The sequence below is a fragment of the Oreochromis niloticus genome, linkage group LG22 (genome assembly GCF_001858045.2).
Source record: "Oreochromis niloticus isolate F11D_XX linkage group LG22, O_niloticus_UMD_NMBU, whole genome shotgun sequence".
In the NCBI taxonomy this organism is placed as follows: domain Eukaryota; kingdom Metazoa; phylum Chordata; class Actinopteri; order Cichliformes; family Cichlidae; genus Oreochromis; species Oreochromis niloticus.
Window position 1 is genome coordinate 35,837,631 of NC_031985.2, and position 21,166 is coordinate 35,858,796.

General features: G+C 41.7%; 1 protein-coding gene across 1 annotated transcript in view; it reads right to left on the reverse strand.

Annotated features, from left to right (window-relative positions):
- Positions 1-3,061: 3,061 nt before the first annotated feature.
- LOC100702663 (retinoic acid receptor beta) overlaps positions 3,062-21,166 on the reverse strand; it is a 54,943-nt gene continuing 36,838 nt past the window's right edge. Inside the window, exons 4-6 of the mRNA XM_013277598.3 lie at positions 16,455-16,659; positions 11,303-11,461; positions 3,062-5,035 (exon numbers count right to left, since the gene is read on the reverse strand). Of these exons, the coding sequence (XP_013133052.2) occupies positions 4,794-5,035; positions 11,303-11,461; positions 16,455-16,659 (606 nt within the window). The 3' untranslated portion in view covers positions 3,062-4,793. The remainder of the gene's footprint in view (positions 5,036-11,302; positions 11,462-16,454; positions 16,660-21,166) is intronic.

A 21,166-nucleotide genomic window follows, 5' to 3' on the forward strand; every position in this document is an offset into this window, starting at 1 on the left:
ACCATGTCACCGGTGACCTGGAGTATGTACAGGGTTAACTTCCTAGCAGGGGACGGTTCATTGTTGAGTATCTGTAAAGGTCCGTATGAACTTGAACTGATTGTTGGTACAGAATACTGACCAATGCTGATTAGTCTTCCCATATCAGTCGAACTCAAGTTCGTACCTCACCTGTGAACCAAGTAGCTGTCAGATGATTGATTCAATTGATTGATGACAGCTAACTGGCTCCCTGGCTGAGGAATGGGAGATGGAGCTCTGCTGTTTGACATAAACACAAACAGAGGACATCAAACATCGAGAGTTGAGGTGACCCGGTTGGCATTTGTCCCATTTGTCCTAAATGACACGCGTGCTGCATTTTCCTCCTCCTCCTCTTTTTCAGTGGGAGTTTATGTTTCCAAGCACAAACACAGAGCGTCGTTTCCACAGAGCTGCCGACTGGAATGCAAAGCACACACCATTTATATAACATCTCTGCAGTGAGCTAGATAGTAGAGTACAGTTACATCGGTACGACATTCAATGGAGACTAATAATTCAGCACGGTGAGGTTCTTTCCTAAAAGGAACAGAGAACAGTCCCTGCTGCATCCAGGAGCCCGAGGGCTCGTCGATGCTTCGGGACAGGATGTGGACATTCTTCGGCTATGAGAACTTTTCATGTCAAAATAAAAAAAGTCTCCCTTAATCTCTCACCAGGAGAGCGCGTCAGAGAGAGAACCACAGGAGAACAATTCTTATGTTACATTAAGATAAAATTCCCTAATACTGCACATCATTCTTCTGTCAGACGCCAACACGTTACTCACATCCAAGCACACAAACAAAAAATTAAACAGCTCTGGTATGATATGTATTTCCAGTGATGGGTGGCTGGATAGAATCTAGATTTTTAGAACCTGTCCCCTTAAGCGCTGCTTTTCTGTTTCTGATCAAAATGAGACATTAAGAGTTCCAGATGTGCTGCCACATGTTCCATACGTGAAAACCTGTTCTGAACTTTAGAGCCTTTTTTGGGACAAATGTGATGCATATATGATGACTGAGAGTGTTGCGTCACAGTTCACCTAATCCTAATCAGTCCACTGAGAATTCATTATTTTAATCTGATATGAGCTTTCAATAAATTGTGAGAGTGTAAAATGTCCAATAGGGAGTGATTTTGAGTAAAGTCCTTTTGTTGTGCAGTAGCAAAAACGCATGACAGCTGATGCTGAGTCGATCTTTTTAAATGTCATTGTCAGATGACGGTTCAATAAGAGCAGTGACAAAGCATGCAGCTGTACTCGCCCACAGTGGACATCCATTAACCTTGTGTTAGTTTGTTTTGAGACTTTGTGTTTGCTCGTGCTGTGTAGTAATCTGTCATTACACACACACCATATTAAGCACGTTTCATGTGTTATGCATTTGAAGTGTAACTTCACAGGATGAAGTGACATGAAAAAGGATTCATGCTGTCAAACTGCATCTGGAATGAGTTGGTATGCTGACAGCAGGGACACGAACTACCAAAGTGTGCTCCTCCAAAACACAAGAATGTTACAATTTAACAGTATTGATTATGAATACAAGCTAAATGTTGCTCTGTGGACCAGCATAGCTATCACACACTTTCACAGTGTAACCTGCTGTGCTACACTTTCATACCTTTGAGTCACTTTACCAGAGGAATTTACATGAATTCAGTTGGTAAATAAAGAACTATTATTTTCAATTTTGTCTCAATGTAATAGAAAACAGATCACAGAGAGCTGCCCACGTATTGTCTGACAAATCATTGTGATCTTGCTAAAAACTAATGTGACTACAGGTCTTCTTCACTGGACTGCAGGATCGTATGAGACTTGAACAGACTGAGTAACCTGTACTGAACACATTTATCATCATTTTCACAGTGTAATCATTTTAGAACTCAGCAGTAAAATAAACGTGTTAATGTCTGATTTGTTATGACTGTTATACTTTTTATAGAATTCTTACACTTTTTGCTCGAATAATGTTTCCAACTGAAACAGGCGACACTCAGTCCATGCTGTGTGAAATGAGCCGGGCTATAATGAACTTCAACATAGTCCTCAGATTCTTGTCGCTGGTTGCAAAGGATACAACTGGTGTCTCTCAAGATTCAGTCTGTCTAAAGAACAAAGAAGGCAAATTTAATGTTATAATTAATGAGGTTTGTTGTAAGACACACTTCTGTCTTCATGGTAAACTCAGTTATTGTACTTAAGGCTGTAGTTTCATTAACAAAAAGACACAAGGATGGTATTGATGCGCTCACTTTGCTATCAACAAGAAAGCAGAAACTGCTATTTCCCCAAACGGAAAAGTTAGCCCCAAAAGTTTCACGTTATTGAACCCATGTTAGATAAGATGCAGTGTGTGCAGCATCTGTGCAGCATCTGTGCGCTGATCGGGAAAAACTTCAAGCTTTATTTACACCTGTTTGACTTGAAATCATTTATTATTATTATTACCATTATTATTATTAATTATTAATTACAGTCTAGATTTAAAATCTGGTTTGAAAATGATCAATGCAGAGTTGTTTAAATCAAACCTGAAACTTGATTTTCTGCATGAATTTTGCCTGCTAGCACAAATCTCTGCCTGTAAACCGTATTTACTGCTGAAACTAAAACTAAAATGTCTTTTCATCTTTACTGCATCCTCTTTGAAATGAAGAAATCTATTTTTTTCTTTGAAAAATTGTTATATACTTTTTGTACTTAATTGTTTTAAAGTTGAACATTGTGTTGTGTTTGCGTTTGTTAATCCTCATTTTGTTTAGTTTGATGGTTACAGCTACTCGTCAAAGCTTCACCATGTTTATGTTCTATAGTTAGTTTAAGTGATTAGCCACTTGATATTCATCCTGCAGAGACAGGGCTGTATTGAAGAATCCTCAATTCTAACTTATAAGACGACATAACACAGTTTATTCCTTTTTGTTCAGTAATCACCTCATCTGTGGATAAAAATGGCTTTTTAGGCCTATCTTTTAATTTCAGTTGAATCCCCCCCCCCCCCCCCCCCCCCCCCCCCACACACACACACACTTCACAGTCAGTGAGATTAATATTGGATCAACTGTCCAATTAGAAGCTTTACTCTGCTGACTTTGGAGGGATGAAAGTCTATCAATGTAAAGAGCTAGGTCAGTGTTTGGGGTCTTTCCCATCTCACCCCACTGTGTGTTTTCTACATTAGTGTACAGTTGTCATGTGGTCATGTGTGTTGCATTAAACTTGTGCTTCACTGATTCAAGCAAGGGACAGGAAAAAGAGGTTATGGAGCTCTTCTCATAAGGCCATAACAGATGCACGTGCACTTGGTAGTACATGTTGTTAGCGCTAGAGTCACTGATTAGGCTGACATTCAATCATTTATCGCTGCTAAGCTAATGTAGGCTGGAATCAAACAGGAGGGTTAAGCACAAATTTTAGCACAGCTTGCTGACAGAGAAAAACATGGACTGGCAAGAGACAGAGGAAGTCTTATTAACTTGTTTTGTGATAATAAAGTAGGTATTCTATTCTACTTTAATCACCAAGTCACCTGCTAACACCTGACTTAAAATAAGTGGTCAAACCAAAGTGTTCTTGATTGCCTGAAGCCAGACGCAGGAATTACACAAATTAAAATTAGAAGTAACTGAGGTGGAACTGCAGCCATAGACTCCGTTAAAACCAGGAACTACCTCTCCGTTCTACACAGAAGGCTAATCTGACACTGTGGAAACAGATGGCAAGAAGACATGGAATCTTTTTCCAGGTTTTCCAGTTATTCTCTCCCAGCTCCAAAGTGCAGACAATAAAGGAGAATCTTGGTAAACCTGAAGTATACTGTAACAGGGAAAAGGATCCTATGTGATCACCACCTGTTGGAGAAAAACCTCTGGTATCTGTCATCAGCCTAATTTCCCCAATCGGTTTTGACAAGAGCCACAAAATGAGTTGATTTCATAGACTGGTGCATTCTCAATCTAATCTTCCACATTAGGTCTCAGCAGTTTACCTGGAGGGTTGAAGCAAAACAGACATGACCAATCTGATCAGCGAGTATCTCCAGGCTTCTGCAATTGTGCTTTCCTCCTTCGAGGAAGCAAATGAACAAACTCGGCTGTCGACATCTGGATGTAGACTTTTTCACGGAGAAATGCGAACCCAAAACAGTTATAAAAGATATAAAGTTTTAAATATAATAAGAAATATAAAATACTAGACTTCCATGATGTCTATATGCAGTAACCTTCTAGATAACTTTTTGAAGGACTTAAAATCCTTAATGTGTCACCTCAGAGACAATGAATAAAGCACCACAAAATTCATCTTAGAAACAGAGACCTAACCATCCAATGATATGTACAATGCATGTATGCCAACGATACAAGAGAAGAAAACAGATGACAGAGAAAGACTGAGAGAGCCAGAGAAAACACTTATCAAACTCCCATCATGCAGATAAGAATTTACACAGGAGACCTGAGGAGTATTATCTCTGCTGGTTTGTGAGAGCGATGCCCTTCCTGTCACAGTCCCAGAGGCATGTCAAATAAGAGCTCAATTCAGAAATGTACACAAAGCAGGGATCCTTTGAGGCCTCTGTGTTATATTCTTTTCAATGAAAGAATTTTGGGGAAATTGGAGAGAAAAATAGGGACAAAATGGGCGGAAAATGGAATATCAAGCTTAGGAGTCAGGTTAGGTAGATTTTAAGGGATGTACATCTTGCCCATGTTTTTGAGCAAAGTAATGCCAGAGAGTTTCCGAGGCCCCTGGGTGCCTCCTAGGGCTCGATTCTGGGTGGCGTGGCCGCACCCTCCTCGTTGTCCGTGGAATTTGGGGATTCCACAGTAGCAGCATCCTTGTTGCGACTTCCCTTGCTGTTGAGTCTGGGCCCCACCTCAGCTGAAGTGCTGCTGCTGCTGCTCTGGCTATCTTGGCCCTCTGAGTTCTCCAGCATCTCCTGGATTAGCGGTGGCATGGAACCAGGGATCTCCATTTTTAGAGAGATGACTCGCTCTGCTCCTGCAAGACCACGGTAGGAGAAAAACAGTTTTGAAACTGGAATATAAATCCTTAACATCTATAGTCCTTTTCTCAATGTCAACCATATAATACCTAAAACACTAGCAGCAGGGATGTGCACAAGTAGTCGACTAATTGTTGCTGTTATGTAAGAGTCGTTTAATGTAATGGTTTTACATTGTAATTGATGCCCATGCTGGTAGATTGTTGTTTCATAAATGTTATGCAGCCATTTGCCACCAGATAGAGCATCTATGTTGGGAAACGCTATAAATCTATTAATCCAGGCCTGAACATGTTAACACTGTTATCGTTCTCTAAAGGTGAAAGAATGAGATCGCTGATACAAGCAGCTGAAATTAGCTTTCTCCAATGGGTGGATGGGCTCTCCCTCATCAATAGTGTGAGGAGTTCAGTCATTTGGGAGGGGTCAGAGTATAGCTGCTGAGCCTCCACATAGAAAGGAGCCAGCTGAGGTGGTTGCCTCCTGGCCTCTACTAGCCAGGCATGTTCTACAGGGGGTAGACCCCAGGCGAGACCCGCTGATCCCATCTGGGTCACACTGCATAAAAGTTATAAATTGAATTGCATGTAATTGACTGATAAATAAGTATTTAATCCCATAGAAACCAAGATTGGCGGTATGCCCCAATTTTATGGCATCAATCAATCAATCAATCAATCAGACAGTTACAGATTACTCCTGATGTCTACTTGTTTTGTGTAAAAAGCACACCTATCCATTGAATTAGTGTCTTCCATTCCAACCGCTCTGCCACCATGGGGAAACCAAGGAGCTGTCAAAGGATGTCAGGGACAAGTAAACCTGCACAAAGTTGGAATAAGCTACAAAACAATCACTAAGCTCGGTGAAAAGGTGACTGTTGACAGTAAATGCTTGTGCACTAAGCCAGGGGTGACAATGCACCAAAACCTTACTTTGCCATGGTCACGTGACACAGTGTTTCGAAATATCAGCACTTCAGAAGCTCGACACATTAAAAATGTCAGTATTAAGTGTCCCATTCCCACAATTCCTGATTAAAATAGAAATAGCAGAAATACAAAATGCTGTTGGTCTGGAGCTCCATGCAGGATCTCACTTCATGGGGAGAGGATGATCATGAGAAAGGTGGTGGATTAGCCCAAAACTACACAGTTGGAGCTTGTTAATCATCTGAAGGCAGTTGGAACCACAGTCACCAACAACACTTTTGATAACAGATTTAACTCTTGCAGTGTGTGCAAGCTCCCCCTGCTCAAGAAGACACATTGAACATCTAAATGATTCAGAGAAGGCTTCCGGTCAGATGAAACCACAGTCAAGCTCTCTGCCATCAACTTGACCCGCTGTACAAATACAGAAAAAACAGCATCCCCACAGTCAAGCACAGAGGTGGAAACGTGCTGTAGGACTACTTCACCTCATTGAGGGGTCAATACTGGCGTTTTGTCTTTTCCTTTTGAAGACTTTAGGAAAGGCCTAAACATATCTATTAAAAAGCTTGAAGATGCACTGGATGAATGAACAATTTGGTTGTTTGTGAACATTTTTCTTTTTTAGCAAGAGTCACAAATCCCTTGTGATGGGCAAAGAGAGGCTGAAACATTGAAATTATTTGTGCTGGAATTCATCGAAACCCATCTTAACAGTGACACCTGCTGACCAGTTTGGCTATCCCTGTCTTGACAATGCTGTTCTGTGAAAGAAAGACACAGACAAGCCTGCACAACTCCAAACAAACCTGCTTTTTATTTATGATTCATGAATTTTGATTCTGCTTTACAAACAAGGAGAGAAAAATATTGGCAAAAAGACAGCAAGCTATGACTCCAGTGAACATCATATACAGACATGTTTAGTATGATAAACACAGGTTTTCAGCTGTGGGCTCAGTCAGTTATGTTTTTCCATCAGCCGTGCACCCTGCCTCAAAGTTTGAATGTGTTTGGTGGACTTTTCAGCTTTCTGGGAATCCAAGTCAAGTCAAGTGGCTTTATTGTCATTTCAACCATGTGCAGTGGTGAAAAGAGACAATGTTCCTCCGAGACCCTGGTGCTACATATGACATACAACAGACAAACACAGGTCTACGTAGAGTGTGATGTGCAAAAATTGTGTGTGTGTGTGTGTGTGTGTGTGTGTGTGTGTGTGTGTGTGTCCAGTCACTGAGTGTTCAGGAGTCTGACGGCCTGGGGGAAGAAACTGTTCAGACAGAGAGGCAGCTGCTCGGAACACTCTCGATAGTCCCTCTGTAGAAGGTGGTGAGAATGGATGGAGGGGGATGGGCTTTTCTCAGCTTCAGGAAGTAGAGACGCTGTTGTGCCTTCTTAGTTATGGAGCTGGTTTTGAGGGACCAGGAGAGGTTCTCTGCCAGGTGGACACCAAGGAATTTGGTGCTCTTAACGGCCTCCACAGAGGATCCATTGATGTTAAGTGCACAGTGATCTCTCCGTTCTCTCCTCAAGTCAACAATCATCTCTTTTGTTTTGTCCACATTCAGAGACAGGTTGTTGACTCTACACCAGTCCGTTAGCTGTTGCACCTCCTCTCTGTATGCTGACTTGTCGTTCTTGCTGATGAGATCGTGTCATCGGCGAACTTGATGATGTGGTTCAAACTGTGCATTGCTGCACAGTCGTGAGTCAGCAGAGTAAACAGCAGTGGGCTGAGCACACAGCCCTGAGGGACTCCAGTGCTCAGTGTGGTGGTGTTGGAGATGCTGTTGCTGATCTGGACTGTCTGAGGCCTCTCCATCAGAAAGTCCAGTTACAGAGGGAGGCGCTCAGGCTCAACAGGCTCAGTTTTCCAATCAGGTGCTGAGGAATGATTGTGTTGAATGCTGATATGAAGTCTATGAACAACATTCGTACATATGTGTCCTTATTGTCCAGGTGGGTGAAGGCGAGATGCAGGGTGGTGTCAATGGCGTCATCAGTTGATCGGTTGGGCGAGAGGCGAACTGCAGTGGGTCCAGTGTGGGTGGCACCAGGGTCTTAATGTGCCTCATGATGAGCCTCTCCAAGCACTTCATCATGATGGGCATGAGTGCAACGGGTCGTTAGTCACTGAGGCAGGACACTGGGGACTTCTTTGGCACAGGAACGATGGTGGTGGCCTTGAGGCACGTTGGGACGACAGCAGTGCTCAGGGAGAGGTTGAAGATGTCCGTGAGGACAGCTGTCAGCTGGTCTGCACATTCTCTGAGCACTCTCCCAGGGATGTTATCTGGACCAGCAGCTTTCCGTGGGCTAACTGTGCGAAGAGTTTCCTCACATCAGCAGAGGTCAGCGGGGGGTGGACTTCCTTACCAACACATTATTCTGAGCGTCAAAGCGTGCATAGAAGTTGTTCAGCGCATCTGGTAGGGAGGCGTCACCATCGCAGGCAGGTGTTGTCTTCCTGTAGTTGGTGATAGCCTGGATGCCTTGCCACATGTGGCGCATGTCACCGCTGTCCTGGAAGTGGCTGTAGATTCTTCTGCCATGCATGCACTCTGATAGCTCGAAACAGTTTGGCCCTCACTGTTCCCAACGCCACCTTGTCGCCTGCTCTGAAGGTGGAGTCTTGAGTCTTTAGCTGCTCATGCACTTCTGCAGTCATCCACGGTTTCTGGTTGGAGCGTATTATGATAGTCTTGGAGTCACATCATTGATGCACTTGCTGATGTAGCTGGTCACAGATGATGTGTACTCCTCCAAGTTGGTGTGGTCGCCATTTGTTGCAGCCTTCCTGAACATGTGCCAGTCAGTGTGCTCAAAACAGTCAGGAGAGAGGAGAGAGAACTCATGCAGGCCAGGCTCTCACCTGTCTCAGTTTGCAGGGTCTGATGAGCGGTCTGTATACTGGAATTAGCATAACAGACAAGTGGTCTGAGTGTGTGAGGTGGGGGCAGGGCTTTGCTCTGTACGTGCTGGGAATGTTTGTCTAAACAAGATCCAGCGCATTTTTCCCTCTCATCGCAAAGTCTACGTTTTGATGGAATTTCGGAAGCACTGACTTGAGATTAGCGTGGTTGAAATCTCCAGCGATAATAAACAGTCCATCGGAGTGTGAGTTCTGCAGCTCGCTGATCGCCCTGTACAGCTTGCAGAGCTCCTCTTTAGCATTAGCACTGGGTGGGATGTACGCTGCTGTAACGAGCACAGTAGTGAATTCCTGAGTTAGATAAAAAGGTCTGCATCTAAACTCTACCAGTGATGAGCAGTAGTTAGAAACTAGCACAGAGTTCTTGCACTATTCCAAGTTGATGTTGACACACAAGCCACCACCGCGAGTCTTAACGCACAAGGCTGTATGAACAAACAGCACGCAAGATGGCTGATTACAGGAACCACCTGAGATTCAGCCTCAGACAAAACAGGATTACTCCTAAAAGTCTGCATGAATGGGTGAGACAAACAAATTGATGTGCTAAAAACTAAAGAAGGAGCAGATCCGACAGAGACTTGCTTCGGCTGCAGTGATCTGACGCTGTACCGGTCTGTTGTGGTGAAGAGAGAGCTGAGTGTGAAAGAGAAGCTCTCAATTTACCGGTCGATCTACGGCCCTACCCTCACCTATGGTCACAAGCTGTGGGTAGTGACCCAAAGAACGAGATCGCGGACACAAGCGGCGGAAATGAGCTTCCTCCGAAAAGTGGCTGGCCTCTCTCTTACAGATAGGGTGAGAAGTTCGGCCATTTGGGAGGGGCTCAGAGCAGAGCCGCTGCTCCTCCACATTGAAAGGAGCCAGTTGAGGTGGTTCAGGCATCTGACAAGGATGCCTCCTGAGTGAGGTGTTCTGGGCATGTCCCACCAGGAGGAGGCCCCGGGGCAGACCCACATAGTGAGTAAAAAGGGTGAGTGAAGAAGAAACACTCAGTGCATCATGGCAGGCCACTAAGCATAAGCATACTACAGCATAACTAAGGGAGGATTCATGGGCACCTGATCAGCCCTAACTATATGCTTTACCAAAAAGGAAAGTTTTAAATCTTAAAAATAGAGAGGGTGTCTGTCTCCTGAATCCAAACTGGGAGCTGTTCCACAGAAGAGGGGCCTGACAGCTGAAGGATCAGCTTCAAATTTTTCCTTTAAAGACCCTATAATCTACAAGTAAGCCAGCAGAAGAGAATAAAGTGCTCTATTGGGACGATATGGTACTATGAGGATTATAATATGGGGCCAGATTGTTGAGGAGAAGGATTTTAAATTAGATTCTGGATTTAACAGGAAGAAAAGCCAATATAGAAGAAATCTGTTATTTTTGTCGAGTATATGCAGAATAAAAAGATGTTCACAAACATCTTTCTATGTCAGCATGTTTACAATTTCCTAAAATATAGTTATTTGCAGCATTTCAGTATCATGTTTAATTCAGTTCAATTTTATTATTAAATGGCAGCAATTCACAAAAGCTCATCTCAGTGCAGTTTATACTGAAAGATAAAGACATCACAATATTAGACAATCCTCTGCTTCCTCTTCGATGTCCAACGTGATCCTGTAGACAACTATCTGATGCATCACATGTGTGCACATTCCTCCACTCTTGCACAGTGGGAGAAATAATTATTTGGAGGTCTGGAGTGTCCAGACCTCAGTCTTTTAGAAAAATCAGCATGGGATCAAATTATTTCCCCGACTGTAAGCTGTATATATCTTTATAACCTTCCACTAAAGGATTTCAAAACTTTCCCAAGTGCTACTACCAAAGCTGTGTCGTGTAACAGCACCTCCACCCAGCTTTAATCATCATTCTCTCCAAAACAACAAAGCCTGAACCACCTTAGCCAATATATGTGATGTAGAAGAGATGGAAAGTAAACAATCAGTTAATAACCTTTGGACAGTTAACCATGTTGGCTCAAGCCTTTTAATTCAGCTGAATTTGTTTTATTATTATTATATTTTAATATACATAAGATGTAGGCTGGACATTAAACAGCATATGAATTATTCAGCAAATACTTTATATTCAGATAAATTTATATGAAAGTAAATGAGCTCAACCTTAAACATGTGCAGCAGTAATATGGAGAACATTCTTCTGCAGAATAATTCTTTTTACTTTTATGTGTCCTGAGGTGTTTTATTTAAAACCATTTGTCATTTTCAGCTAATAATAAATGATCTTTGGTGATATAGTAGTTATTTATTTAACTACAGTGGTGCTAATAATGCCTTCCTGTAGCTGTCACCACACGGCACTGATCTTTAAAAAACCATCACCTTGCTGATTGTAAGATGAATCATCATGGCACGCTACGTTAATGTCCATCCTACCTTTAGCACTGATACTGCGCAGGTCTGTGATCTTCATCAGGGTTTTGGGGAACATGTGTGGTTTACTTGGCCGACGCTTTCTTACATAGATCTTGAGAGCTTCAAGCAGTGGCTCCTGCAGCTGGTCCACTTTAGAGGGCTCCTCGAGATCCTGACGATCTGATACACAGACAGATGCACAAAACACGTCAGTCTTGAGGCTCAATCAGGACAAATTCATATCTTGGTTTTATATGATACAGACAAGACTGAGGCTATTATATGTGATGAAGCTTAGTTTGATATAGAAGAAAAACATTGCAAACAGAGCTGTTCAGTCTGGTTCAGTGTTGTCTTTCAATGGCAGCAATGATCTCAGTGCACTTTAAATTGCGAGGTTAAAAAAACCCTTTAATATAAAAGAGAACAACTCAGCATCTGCTCTCACTTATGTCCTTTTCTGGACATCCAAAGTTATCCTACAGACTACTGTTCGATGCTGCCTTGCTACCTTCTCTCCTCATATCACCTTGCAGTCTCCTGTCTTTCAGATTGCACCATCTGCATATGATGTAGTCCATATGTGTGCACCTACCTCCACTCGTATACAGTGGGGGAAATAATAATAATCTAACCCGTCTCTAGACCTCAATCCTATAGAAAATCTGTGTTGGTCATTGAAGCTTCAAGTTGCCCAGTGGCAGCCAAGAAAGGATTTAGAGTTCACCGACTCCTCACTCCTGAGATGAGTGCAAACCTGGTGAACAGCTACAAGAAATGTCTCACCAAGTACTAAATCATATTTTGTTTGAGGGTTCAAATACTTATTTGACTCAACAATAATAATATTTTGTTGTTGTTGCTGTTTGTTTGGTTGATACAGTGCATCTGGAAAGTATTCAGAGAGCTTCACCTGTTCCACCTCTTGTCATGTTACAGCCTTATTTCAAAATAGGTTAAATTAATTTCCACCTCAAAATCCCATAATAACAAAGTGAACAAACAAACTGTTTGTTTGTTCACTTTGTTGAAATTCTTGCAAATTCATTAAAGAGAAAAAACTAAAATATAACATGTCCAGTATTCTGTTGACACTGTATGTTAACTTACAGTGTCAACAGAATACTGGACGTTATATTTTAGTGGACCTCTACTGGACCTCCAGTGCAGCTCACCAAGGAACCTTTAACCTATTGTTTATAATAGGTTTGTTAGTTTGAACAAAAGTGATTTCAGTTGATACTTTGTTGCTGTTTGGTTCTGTGTGTTTGGAGTAATGTGATGGAACTCATTTTAAATATTTAGAGTTAACTTGAAACATTAGCAAGCAAACAAGATGAGATCATGTGGTATGTAAATAAAAATGTGCGGGTGAATGGATGTTGATGGCCTGATGGTGTAATGTGTACTTCACAAACAAGTCATAAGGTGGCAGCGTTTACACTCAGATCTAGACCTGGGGAAACTGTAGTCAAGGTATGTGATTACAAATGCAATCAGAGGTGTCTTGTGCCTTTCATGGGTTATGCAAGAGCCTGTAATATGTAGCAAGACCTTGTGGGTTGAGTATATACATATAGAGCTCTGAATGAAAACCCAGCAGTGATGAAATCTGAGTGCTGATGAAAACAATGGCAGGTGGGAGTGATTCAGACAACTGAAGCATGATTTTTGGTGGACATACAGTAAATGAAACATTATTACTCTGTAATTTCCTTCATGTGTTTGACAGTCTGATCGTCGCTGCCTTACTCAAAGAAACCTGTGGCTGACTTTCAGACTACACTTTATATTTAGCAATGAGGGCTAACTGTGCTGAACGAATAACAGTCAAGCAGAGTTTAAATGTGGACTGAATGATTTTCTTCATGTACTCCAACATTTCACCATAAAGTGTTTAGTGTATATCTTTAGACTATGATGCAATCAGGCTGCAAACAGCATTTACTTTGATCTTTATGTCTTAGGTTGATGTAAGTCTTTCATGAGAAGCTTTCCAGTGGCTCCCAACCCGAAGGTAAAGGGGACCCAAGGGTTCACACGATTAATCTGACACCATGTTGTCACCTATGATGTCTCTGAGGCTTCTGTGTTCATAATATATTTCTAGCGTTCGGTTCTTGTTTTCTTTATGTTAGTTCTCTTTTCAAGCCCAGTCTGTCCCATCTTGTCTTCATCTCATGTGGAAGTCAGTTGTGTTTCTGTGTTTTGCTGTCTTTTCTGTCTGGCCACGTCCCCGTGACTGTCTGGTCTCTCCATCTCTGTCTCCTTGGTTATTTAGTTAATGAACCTTAAATAGTGACCCCTGTGTATTCCCCTTCCTGTTCCCGTGATCATTTCTCTGTGTTTTATCCTTTTGTGTTCTTGGTCAGTCACATTGCCGTACCTCAGTCTGGATCTCGGTGTGTACATGCTAGTTCCTGTTTTATTTTGTTAAATTACTTGTCCCGTGTGCGTGATGTTCAGTTTTGCTTCCCCTGTCTCATTAGATCCCTTTCAGCTGTACAGTCGAGAAACTCCACACTGGTGAAAAATGAAAAAAGAGAGTGTAGGAAAGCTGAGCGCAGATGGAGAAAAACAAACCTCCAGGTTCATTATGACATCTATAAAGAGAAACTTCACAATTATAACTTACAACTGAGGAGTGCTAGGAGGTCCTACTTCTCTGACATCATCACCAAAAACAGTCATAACGCTCGAGTCTTATTTTCTACAGTTGACAGGCTAACAAACCCTCCTGTGTCAGTGGCAGCTGAACTTCATTCGACCATGGCCTGCAATGACTTTGCCAAATTCTTCACAGAAAAAATCCAAAAGATCAGACAAGCAATTAATACATCAACAGCAGATCCAGGAAATGTACTGTGTCCACCAAAAAACTGTTTAAACACCATCAAACAGTTTCACCCTATTAACAGCAAAGACCTGGAGGACATCTTAGGTCAGCTGAACTCCTCCTCTTGCTGTTTAGATGTCCTGCCAACAAGTTTTTTCAAAAAGGTCACAAAGACTTTGGAGTCAGACCTGTTACAGATCGTCAACTTTTCTTTAATATCAGGTGTGTTTCCAGAATCACTAAAAACTGCTGTAATTAAACCTATACTGAAAAAGGACAATCTTGACAAGACACAAATGAATAACTACAGGCCGATCTCAAATCTCCCATTTTTAAGTAAGATTATTGAAAAAGCAGTTTCTCAACAGCTCAATTACTTCTTAAAACAGAATAACTGCTATGATGCCTTCCAGTCAGGCTTTAGACAGAACCACAGCACTGAAACCGCTCTGACCAAAGTGTTTAATGACATATGTCTGAACACAGACAGTGGAACAATGTCAGTCTTAGTTTTACTGGATCTCAGTGCAGCATTTGATACAGTTGACCACAACATATTACTCAAACGACTGGAGAACTGGGCAGGTCTTTCAGGAACTGTACTAAACTGGTTCAAAACATACTTAGAAAACAGGAAATACTTTGTATCAATAGGTAACTTCACATCTGAGCAGACAAGTATCACATGTGGAGTTCCCCAAGGTTCCATCTTGGGACCCCTTCTGTTTAACATTTACATGCTCCCACTGGCACAGATTATAAAGAACAACAAAATAAACTATCATAGCTACGCAGATGACACACAAATATATATCACAATGTCACCAGGAGACCGAGGCCCTGTACAGGCTCTTGGTAAATGCATTGAGGAAATTAATGACTGGTTGTGCCACAATTTTCTCCAGCTAAACAAAAATAAAACTGAGGTAATAGTCTTTGGTGCAAAAGAAAAACGATTACAGGTCACCAGAGAACTTCAATCTATACACCTAAAAACCACAAACCAGGCGAGAAATTTGGGTGTAGTGATGGATGCAGACCTAAACTTAGAAAAACACATTAAGACAATAACAAAGTCAGCTTACTATCACCTCAAGAATATTTCAAGGATAAAAGATCTGATGTCTCAACAGGACCTGGAAAAACTAATCCATGCATTCATCTTTAGTAGGCTTGATTACTGTAACAGCATCTTTACAGGTCTACCTAAAAAATCAGTCAGACAACTACAGCTCATTCAGAACTCTGCTGCTAGAGTCCTCACTAAGACCAAAAAAGTGGACCACATCAGTCCAGCTCTGAGGTCTTTACACTGGCTGCCCGTCCATCAGAGGATAGACTTTAAAGTTCTGATGCTGGTCTATAAAGCTCTGAATGGTTTAGGACCGAAATACATCAGTGACCTCCTGACCCAGTATGAACCTTCCAGATCCCTCAGGTCATCTGGATCCGGTCTGTTATCAGTCCCCAGAGTCAGAACCAGACACGGAGGAGCTGCATTCAGCTTTTATGCTCCTTATATCTGGAACAAACTCCCAGAAAGCCTCAGATCAGCTGAAACACTTAGTTTATTTAAATCCAGGTTGAAGACTCACCTGTTCTCAGCTGCATTTGAATAAAGCACCAAATCCACACTTAAGTTTAAATTTCAAAACCTACTTTTTAACTACTGATTTTATCTACTGTTCTGATTTTATATACTGTTTTGTTTGTTTGTTTGTTTGTTTGTTTGTTTGCTTGTTTTAATCAAATTTAAATCATGCTTTTTATTTGTTTTTGTTTTTAATGTCTCTGTAAAGCACTTTGAATCACCTTGTTGTTGAATTGTGCTATATAAATAAACTTGCCTTGCCTTGCCTTGCCTTCTTTGACATGTCTTCCTGCATGTTATGTGTGGTCCTGTTGGTCTGGCAGCCTTTAATGTTTCACTTAGCTTCATGTGCTCAGTTGTATCTGTATTTACCAAATAAAGCTGTGATTTGAGTTCAAGCCTGTTTGAGCCCTGCATCTGGATCCACTCTCTGATCACCACGCGGTGGTTCTTCACTAAAACGATCTAAGTATAGGTGTGACTACAGCCAAGATCTGATTGCTTAGATAACATTTGTGGGTAATTCCTTCTTTTGAGCAAGCACGAGCAGGTGTAATCATACAATCCCTCTGAGGAACGACAGAAATGTGATGAGGTCTGCTCAAAATTTGTGTCCTCATGTCCTTATTTTTCTGAGGTACACTCTTACGTTGTCACTTTCTCGTCATTCTTTGGTACCAACACTAATCAACACCAACAGTTCCCATTCTCACTAAACGCCTCATGCTCTGTCCTGATTCTCCCACCTCCAGAGATGAGACAGATAGCGCTGAGGAGGCCTGTTTCTGTGTCATCCATTTCAATGGGCAGGAGCTGGTTGGCAAAAGTGAACACCAAGTCAGTAAGCGGGCCGAAGCCAGCATTGTGCATCTGCGTCCGGTTGAGGGTCAGCCCATCTGAAAAGGTCATGGTGTCCTGGTCAGGAGTGTATCTTGTACAGATGCGCAGGATCTGACAGAGAAGCAAATAAGGCGGAAAGATGATCAATCAGCATTATTTTAGTGAAAGGAAACTGTGAGCGATACACAGCTGGCAGTTTTTTTTATGAAAAAAAGGGGACCTATTCTGCTCACATTCAGACTATATCTTTATTCTGAGACTCCACGAGATTAGCTTTATATCACAATTTGTCTTAAACTGTAGTGGAGTGCAGTGTAGTGTAGTTTAATACCAGAGAGAGATGTTTCTCCTTGCAGTAAGTAGAGACCACAGAGAGGGCTAAATGCAGACCAGATCCTAAAGACACTTAAAGTTGAATGTTATAGTTGCTCTGTGTATCTGAATGCACATTCATCTACCTAATACATGCAACACTGGTTGCTGTTCTTATGTACAGATCACTATTTACCTTGACATGTCGCTCTGTTTGTATAGATTTTAATAGAAGCCAGCTGACTCTATGAGGTCTAACACATTTTACATAAACCAGCCGACACAATACACAAGAAAAACAATGACCTTCCAAAGACCCAAAGAGAGTAACCTTTGGATCTCCCTGTTTCACTGCACGTTTGTGTGTGTGTGTGTGTGTGTGTATGTGTGTGTTCACCTAATGAAGCAACTGATGGTGGATGTGAAGCTTACAGTAGCCTTTGAAGCTATTTGAGTGGGTTGACTCTGACAGTGAGTGGCAGGCATGTCTGCAACATGAAAAAGAATAAAACATGGCTACTGGCGGTGACTCGCACCGGCTGGCCAGGCCTGCGCTTAGACACACACATACACACATCTACCCACAAAGTGTTTGATCTTTCTTCTGACACTCCCTCACCCAGCCCTTGTGCATAATATCTACGCCCTTCACCATAAAAACGTGCGGGTGAGCGGATGTTGATGGTTGAGTCAGAGCCAGAAACTCATCATGGTCGGCCTTCAACTTCTCACCTCACGTGTGTCCCTGTGAGTTCATTACACTGCTTTGTCACACCTGACAAGTACGACAGGCCAGTACAAAGTCTCAAACTCAACTACAGCAATAGCCCCAAAACTAACCTGTTAATAAATACATATAAAGAATAATAAATAATGTGGTAGCGACCAACAAGTCCTGAAATCCTGTGTGATTTAGCTCTGTTGCAACTACATCAATGGTGGATTTTACATTCTTAGTTTAGTTTACCGCTTTTATGTTTATACTATAATGTTAGTTGGGTTTATTAGTGGTTAATGAAGACTATAGCAGATGTATTTGTATCAGTTAAGATATTTACTGGTCACACATTGTTGCTCTCACTTGGCTGAGTCATGTGACAGCGTGCCAGCCTGCTGCTCTCAGGTTCCAGTGGCTGGTTTGTCTTTTAAGTTTGTTTACACTTGTATCTAAATGGAAACCTCCATAGAGAAAAATGAAGGCAGCGCTGAAGTGCAGTTTGTCGACTGGCCACCTGAGGCTAAAAGCAAATCAGTCACTGCAGACTCATGATGAAATTGCTAACTTAAGATACGATAAGATAACCTTTATTAGTCCCACGCGTGGGAAATTTGTTGTTTACATAATTGACAAACATATTTATTTTACAAATAGAAATAAAAAAAGAAAAATGGATAGTTTCTCCCTTCAAAAGTCTGAGCAGGGCGAATTTTCTGATAACTCATCCTAATAGATCCTGGTGGAAGATGTTTGACCTCTTTGATTGACAGGTTCCAGACACAGCTGGAATTGATCTTTGCTCCAAAAACACCTCCTATCTTTCCTAACCTCTTACCCAAACTATGATGGGTAGGAGACTCGATAAGGCTTAGGAAAGAGAAGAGCGGAGCACTGAGAACTGGAACAACCTTACACTACAGGGAGTGCAGAATTATTAGGCAAGTTGTATTTTTGAGGAATAATTTCATTATTGAACAACAACCATGTTCTCAATGAACCCAAAAAACTCATTAATATCAAAGCTGAATGTTTTTGGAAGTAGTTTTTAGTTTGTTTTTAGTTTTAGCTATTTAGGGGATATCTGTGTGTGCAGGTGACTATTACTGTGCATAATTATTAGGCAACGTAACAAAAAACAAATATATACCCATTTCAATTATTTATTTTTACCAGTGAAACCAATATAACATCTCCACATTCACAAATATACATTTCTGACATTCAAAAACAAAACAAAAACAAATCAGCGACCAATATAGCCACCTTTCTTTGCAAGGACACTCAAAAGCCTGCCATCCATGGATTCTGTCAGTGTTTTGATCTGTTCACCATCAACATTGCGTGCAGCAGCAACCACAGCCTCCCAGACACTGTTCAGAGAGGTGTACTGTTTTCCCTCCTTGTAAATCTCACATTTGATGATGGACCACAGGTTCTCAATGGGGTTCAGATCAGGTGAACAAGGAGGCCATGTCATTAGTTTTTCTTCTTTTATACCCTTTCTTGCCAGCCACGCTGTGGAGTACTTGGACGCGTGTGATGGAGCATTGTCCTGCATGAAAATCATGTTTTTCTTGAAGGATGCAGACTTCTTCCTGTACCACTGCTTGAAGAAGGTGTCTTCCAGAAACTGGCAGTAGGACTGGGAGTTGAGCTTGACTCCATCCTCAACCCGAAAAGGCCCCACAAGCTCATCTTTGATGATACCAGCCCAAACCAGTACTCCACCTCCACCTTGCTGGCGTCTGAGACGGACCTCTCTGCCCTTTACCAATCCAGCCACGGGCCCATCCATCTGGCCCATCAAGACTCACTCTCATTTCATCAGTCCATAAAACCTTAGAAAAATCAGTCTTGAGATATTTCTTGGCCCAGTCTTGACGTTTCAGCTTGTGTGTCTTGTTCAGTGGTGTTCGTCTTTCAGCCTTTCTTACCTTGGCCATGTCTCTGAGTATTGCACACCTTGTGCTTTTGGGCACTCCAGTGATGTTGCAGCTCTGAAATATGGCCAAACTGGTGGCAAGTGGCATCTTGGCAGCTGCACGCCTGACTTTTCTCAGTTCATGGGCAGTTATTTTGCGCCTTGGTTTTTCCACACGCTTCTTGCGACCCTGTTGACTATTTTGAATGAAACGCTTGATTGTTCGATGATCACGCTTCAGAAGCTTTCAAATTTTAAGACTGCTGCATCCCTCTGCAAGATATCTCACTATTTTTGACTTTTCTGAGCTTGTCAAGTCCTTCTTTTGACCCATTTTGCCAAAGGAAAGGAAGTTGCCTAATAATTATGCACACCTGATATAGGGTGTTGATGTCATTAGACCACACCCCTTCTCATTACAGAGATGCACATCACCTAATATGCTTAATTGGTAGTAGGCTTTCGAGCCTATACAGCTTGGAGTAAGACAACATGCATGAAGAGGATGATGTGGACAAAATACTCATTTGCCTAATAATTCTGCACTCCCTGTAGTCTCCGTAAACAATGTGATGCTGGATATCCGCCTTGTTTAAATTACAATGTGCAGAAGATGGACCACAAAATTCACATCTTACTCCACTGCATGTTTGAACCTTGTTGTTCTACAGAGGTCATATAAACATAGACTGGCCTGTGAAAAAATAAGGTTGGAATTTTAAAGGAACATTTAGGTCAAGATTTACTGCGGCACCCAAAAACCTTCTTTAAGCAGTAAAAAGGTACCTCGCTTTAAAGAGGCTCAGTGTCACAACTAGTATTTTTGGAGTAGGCATAGCATAATTTTTTTCATTGCTATGCAAATGTTACACAGCTTTATGTATCAATGAAGCCAGATAACAAACCAATTAGTTAAACTGCAGGAATGTCTTGAGGACATAAAGACCTGGATGGCCTCTAATTTTCTGCTTTTAAATTCAGATAAAATTGAGGTTATTGTACTCGGCCCTGAAAATCTTAGAAACACAGATGCTTAGAAATCTGTCCTTCAATGCACATATTAAACAAATATGTAAGACTGCTTTCTTCCACTTGTGCAACATCTCTAAAGTTAGAAATATCCTGTCTCAGAGTGATGCTGAAAAACGAGTTCATGCATTTATTACTTCTAGGCTGGACTACTGTAATTCATTATTATTGAGCTATCTTAAAATGCTGCAGGGAGAGTACTAAGAGGGACGAGAAAGAGGATATATTTTACCATATTATCTTCTCTTCATTGGCTCTGTTATTTCAGAATTAAATTTCAAATCTGTCTTAAATAATCAGGCCCCATCTTATCTTAATGACCTTGTAGTACCATATCACCCTATTAGAGCACTTCGCTCTCACACTGCAGGCCTACTTGTTGTTCCTAGAGTATTTAAAAGTAGAATGGGAGGCAGAGCCTTCAGTTTTCAGGCCCCTCTTCTGTGGAACCAGCTTCCAGTTTGGATTCAGGAGACAGACACTATCTCTACTTTCAAGATTAGGCTTCAAACTTTCCTTTTTGCTAAAGCATATAGTTAGGGCTGGATCAGGTGACCCTGAATCCTCCCTTAGTCTAAGGAGCTTGGAAAGAAAAGCGTCTGGACTTCTTTAAGTTGCTTGAAGACGTTTCACCTCTC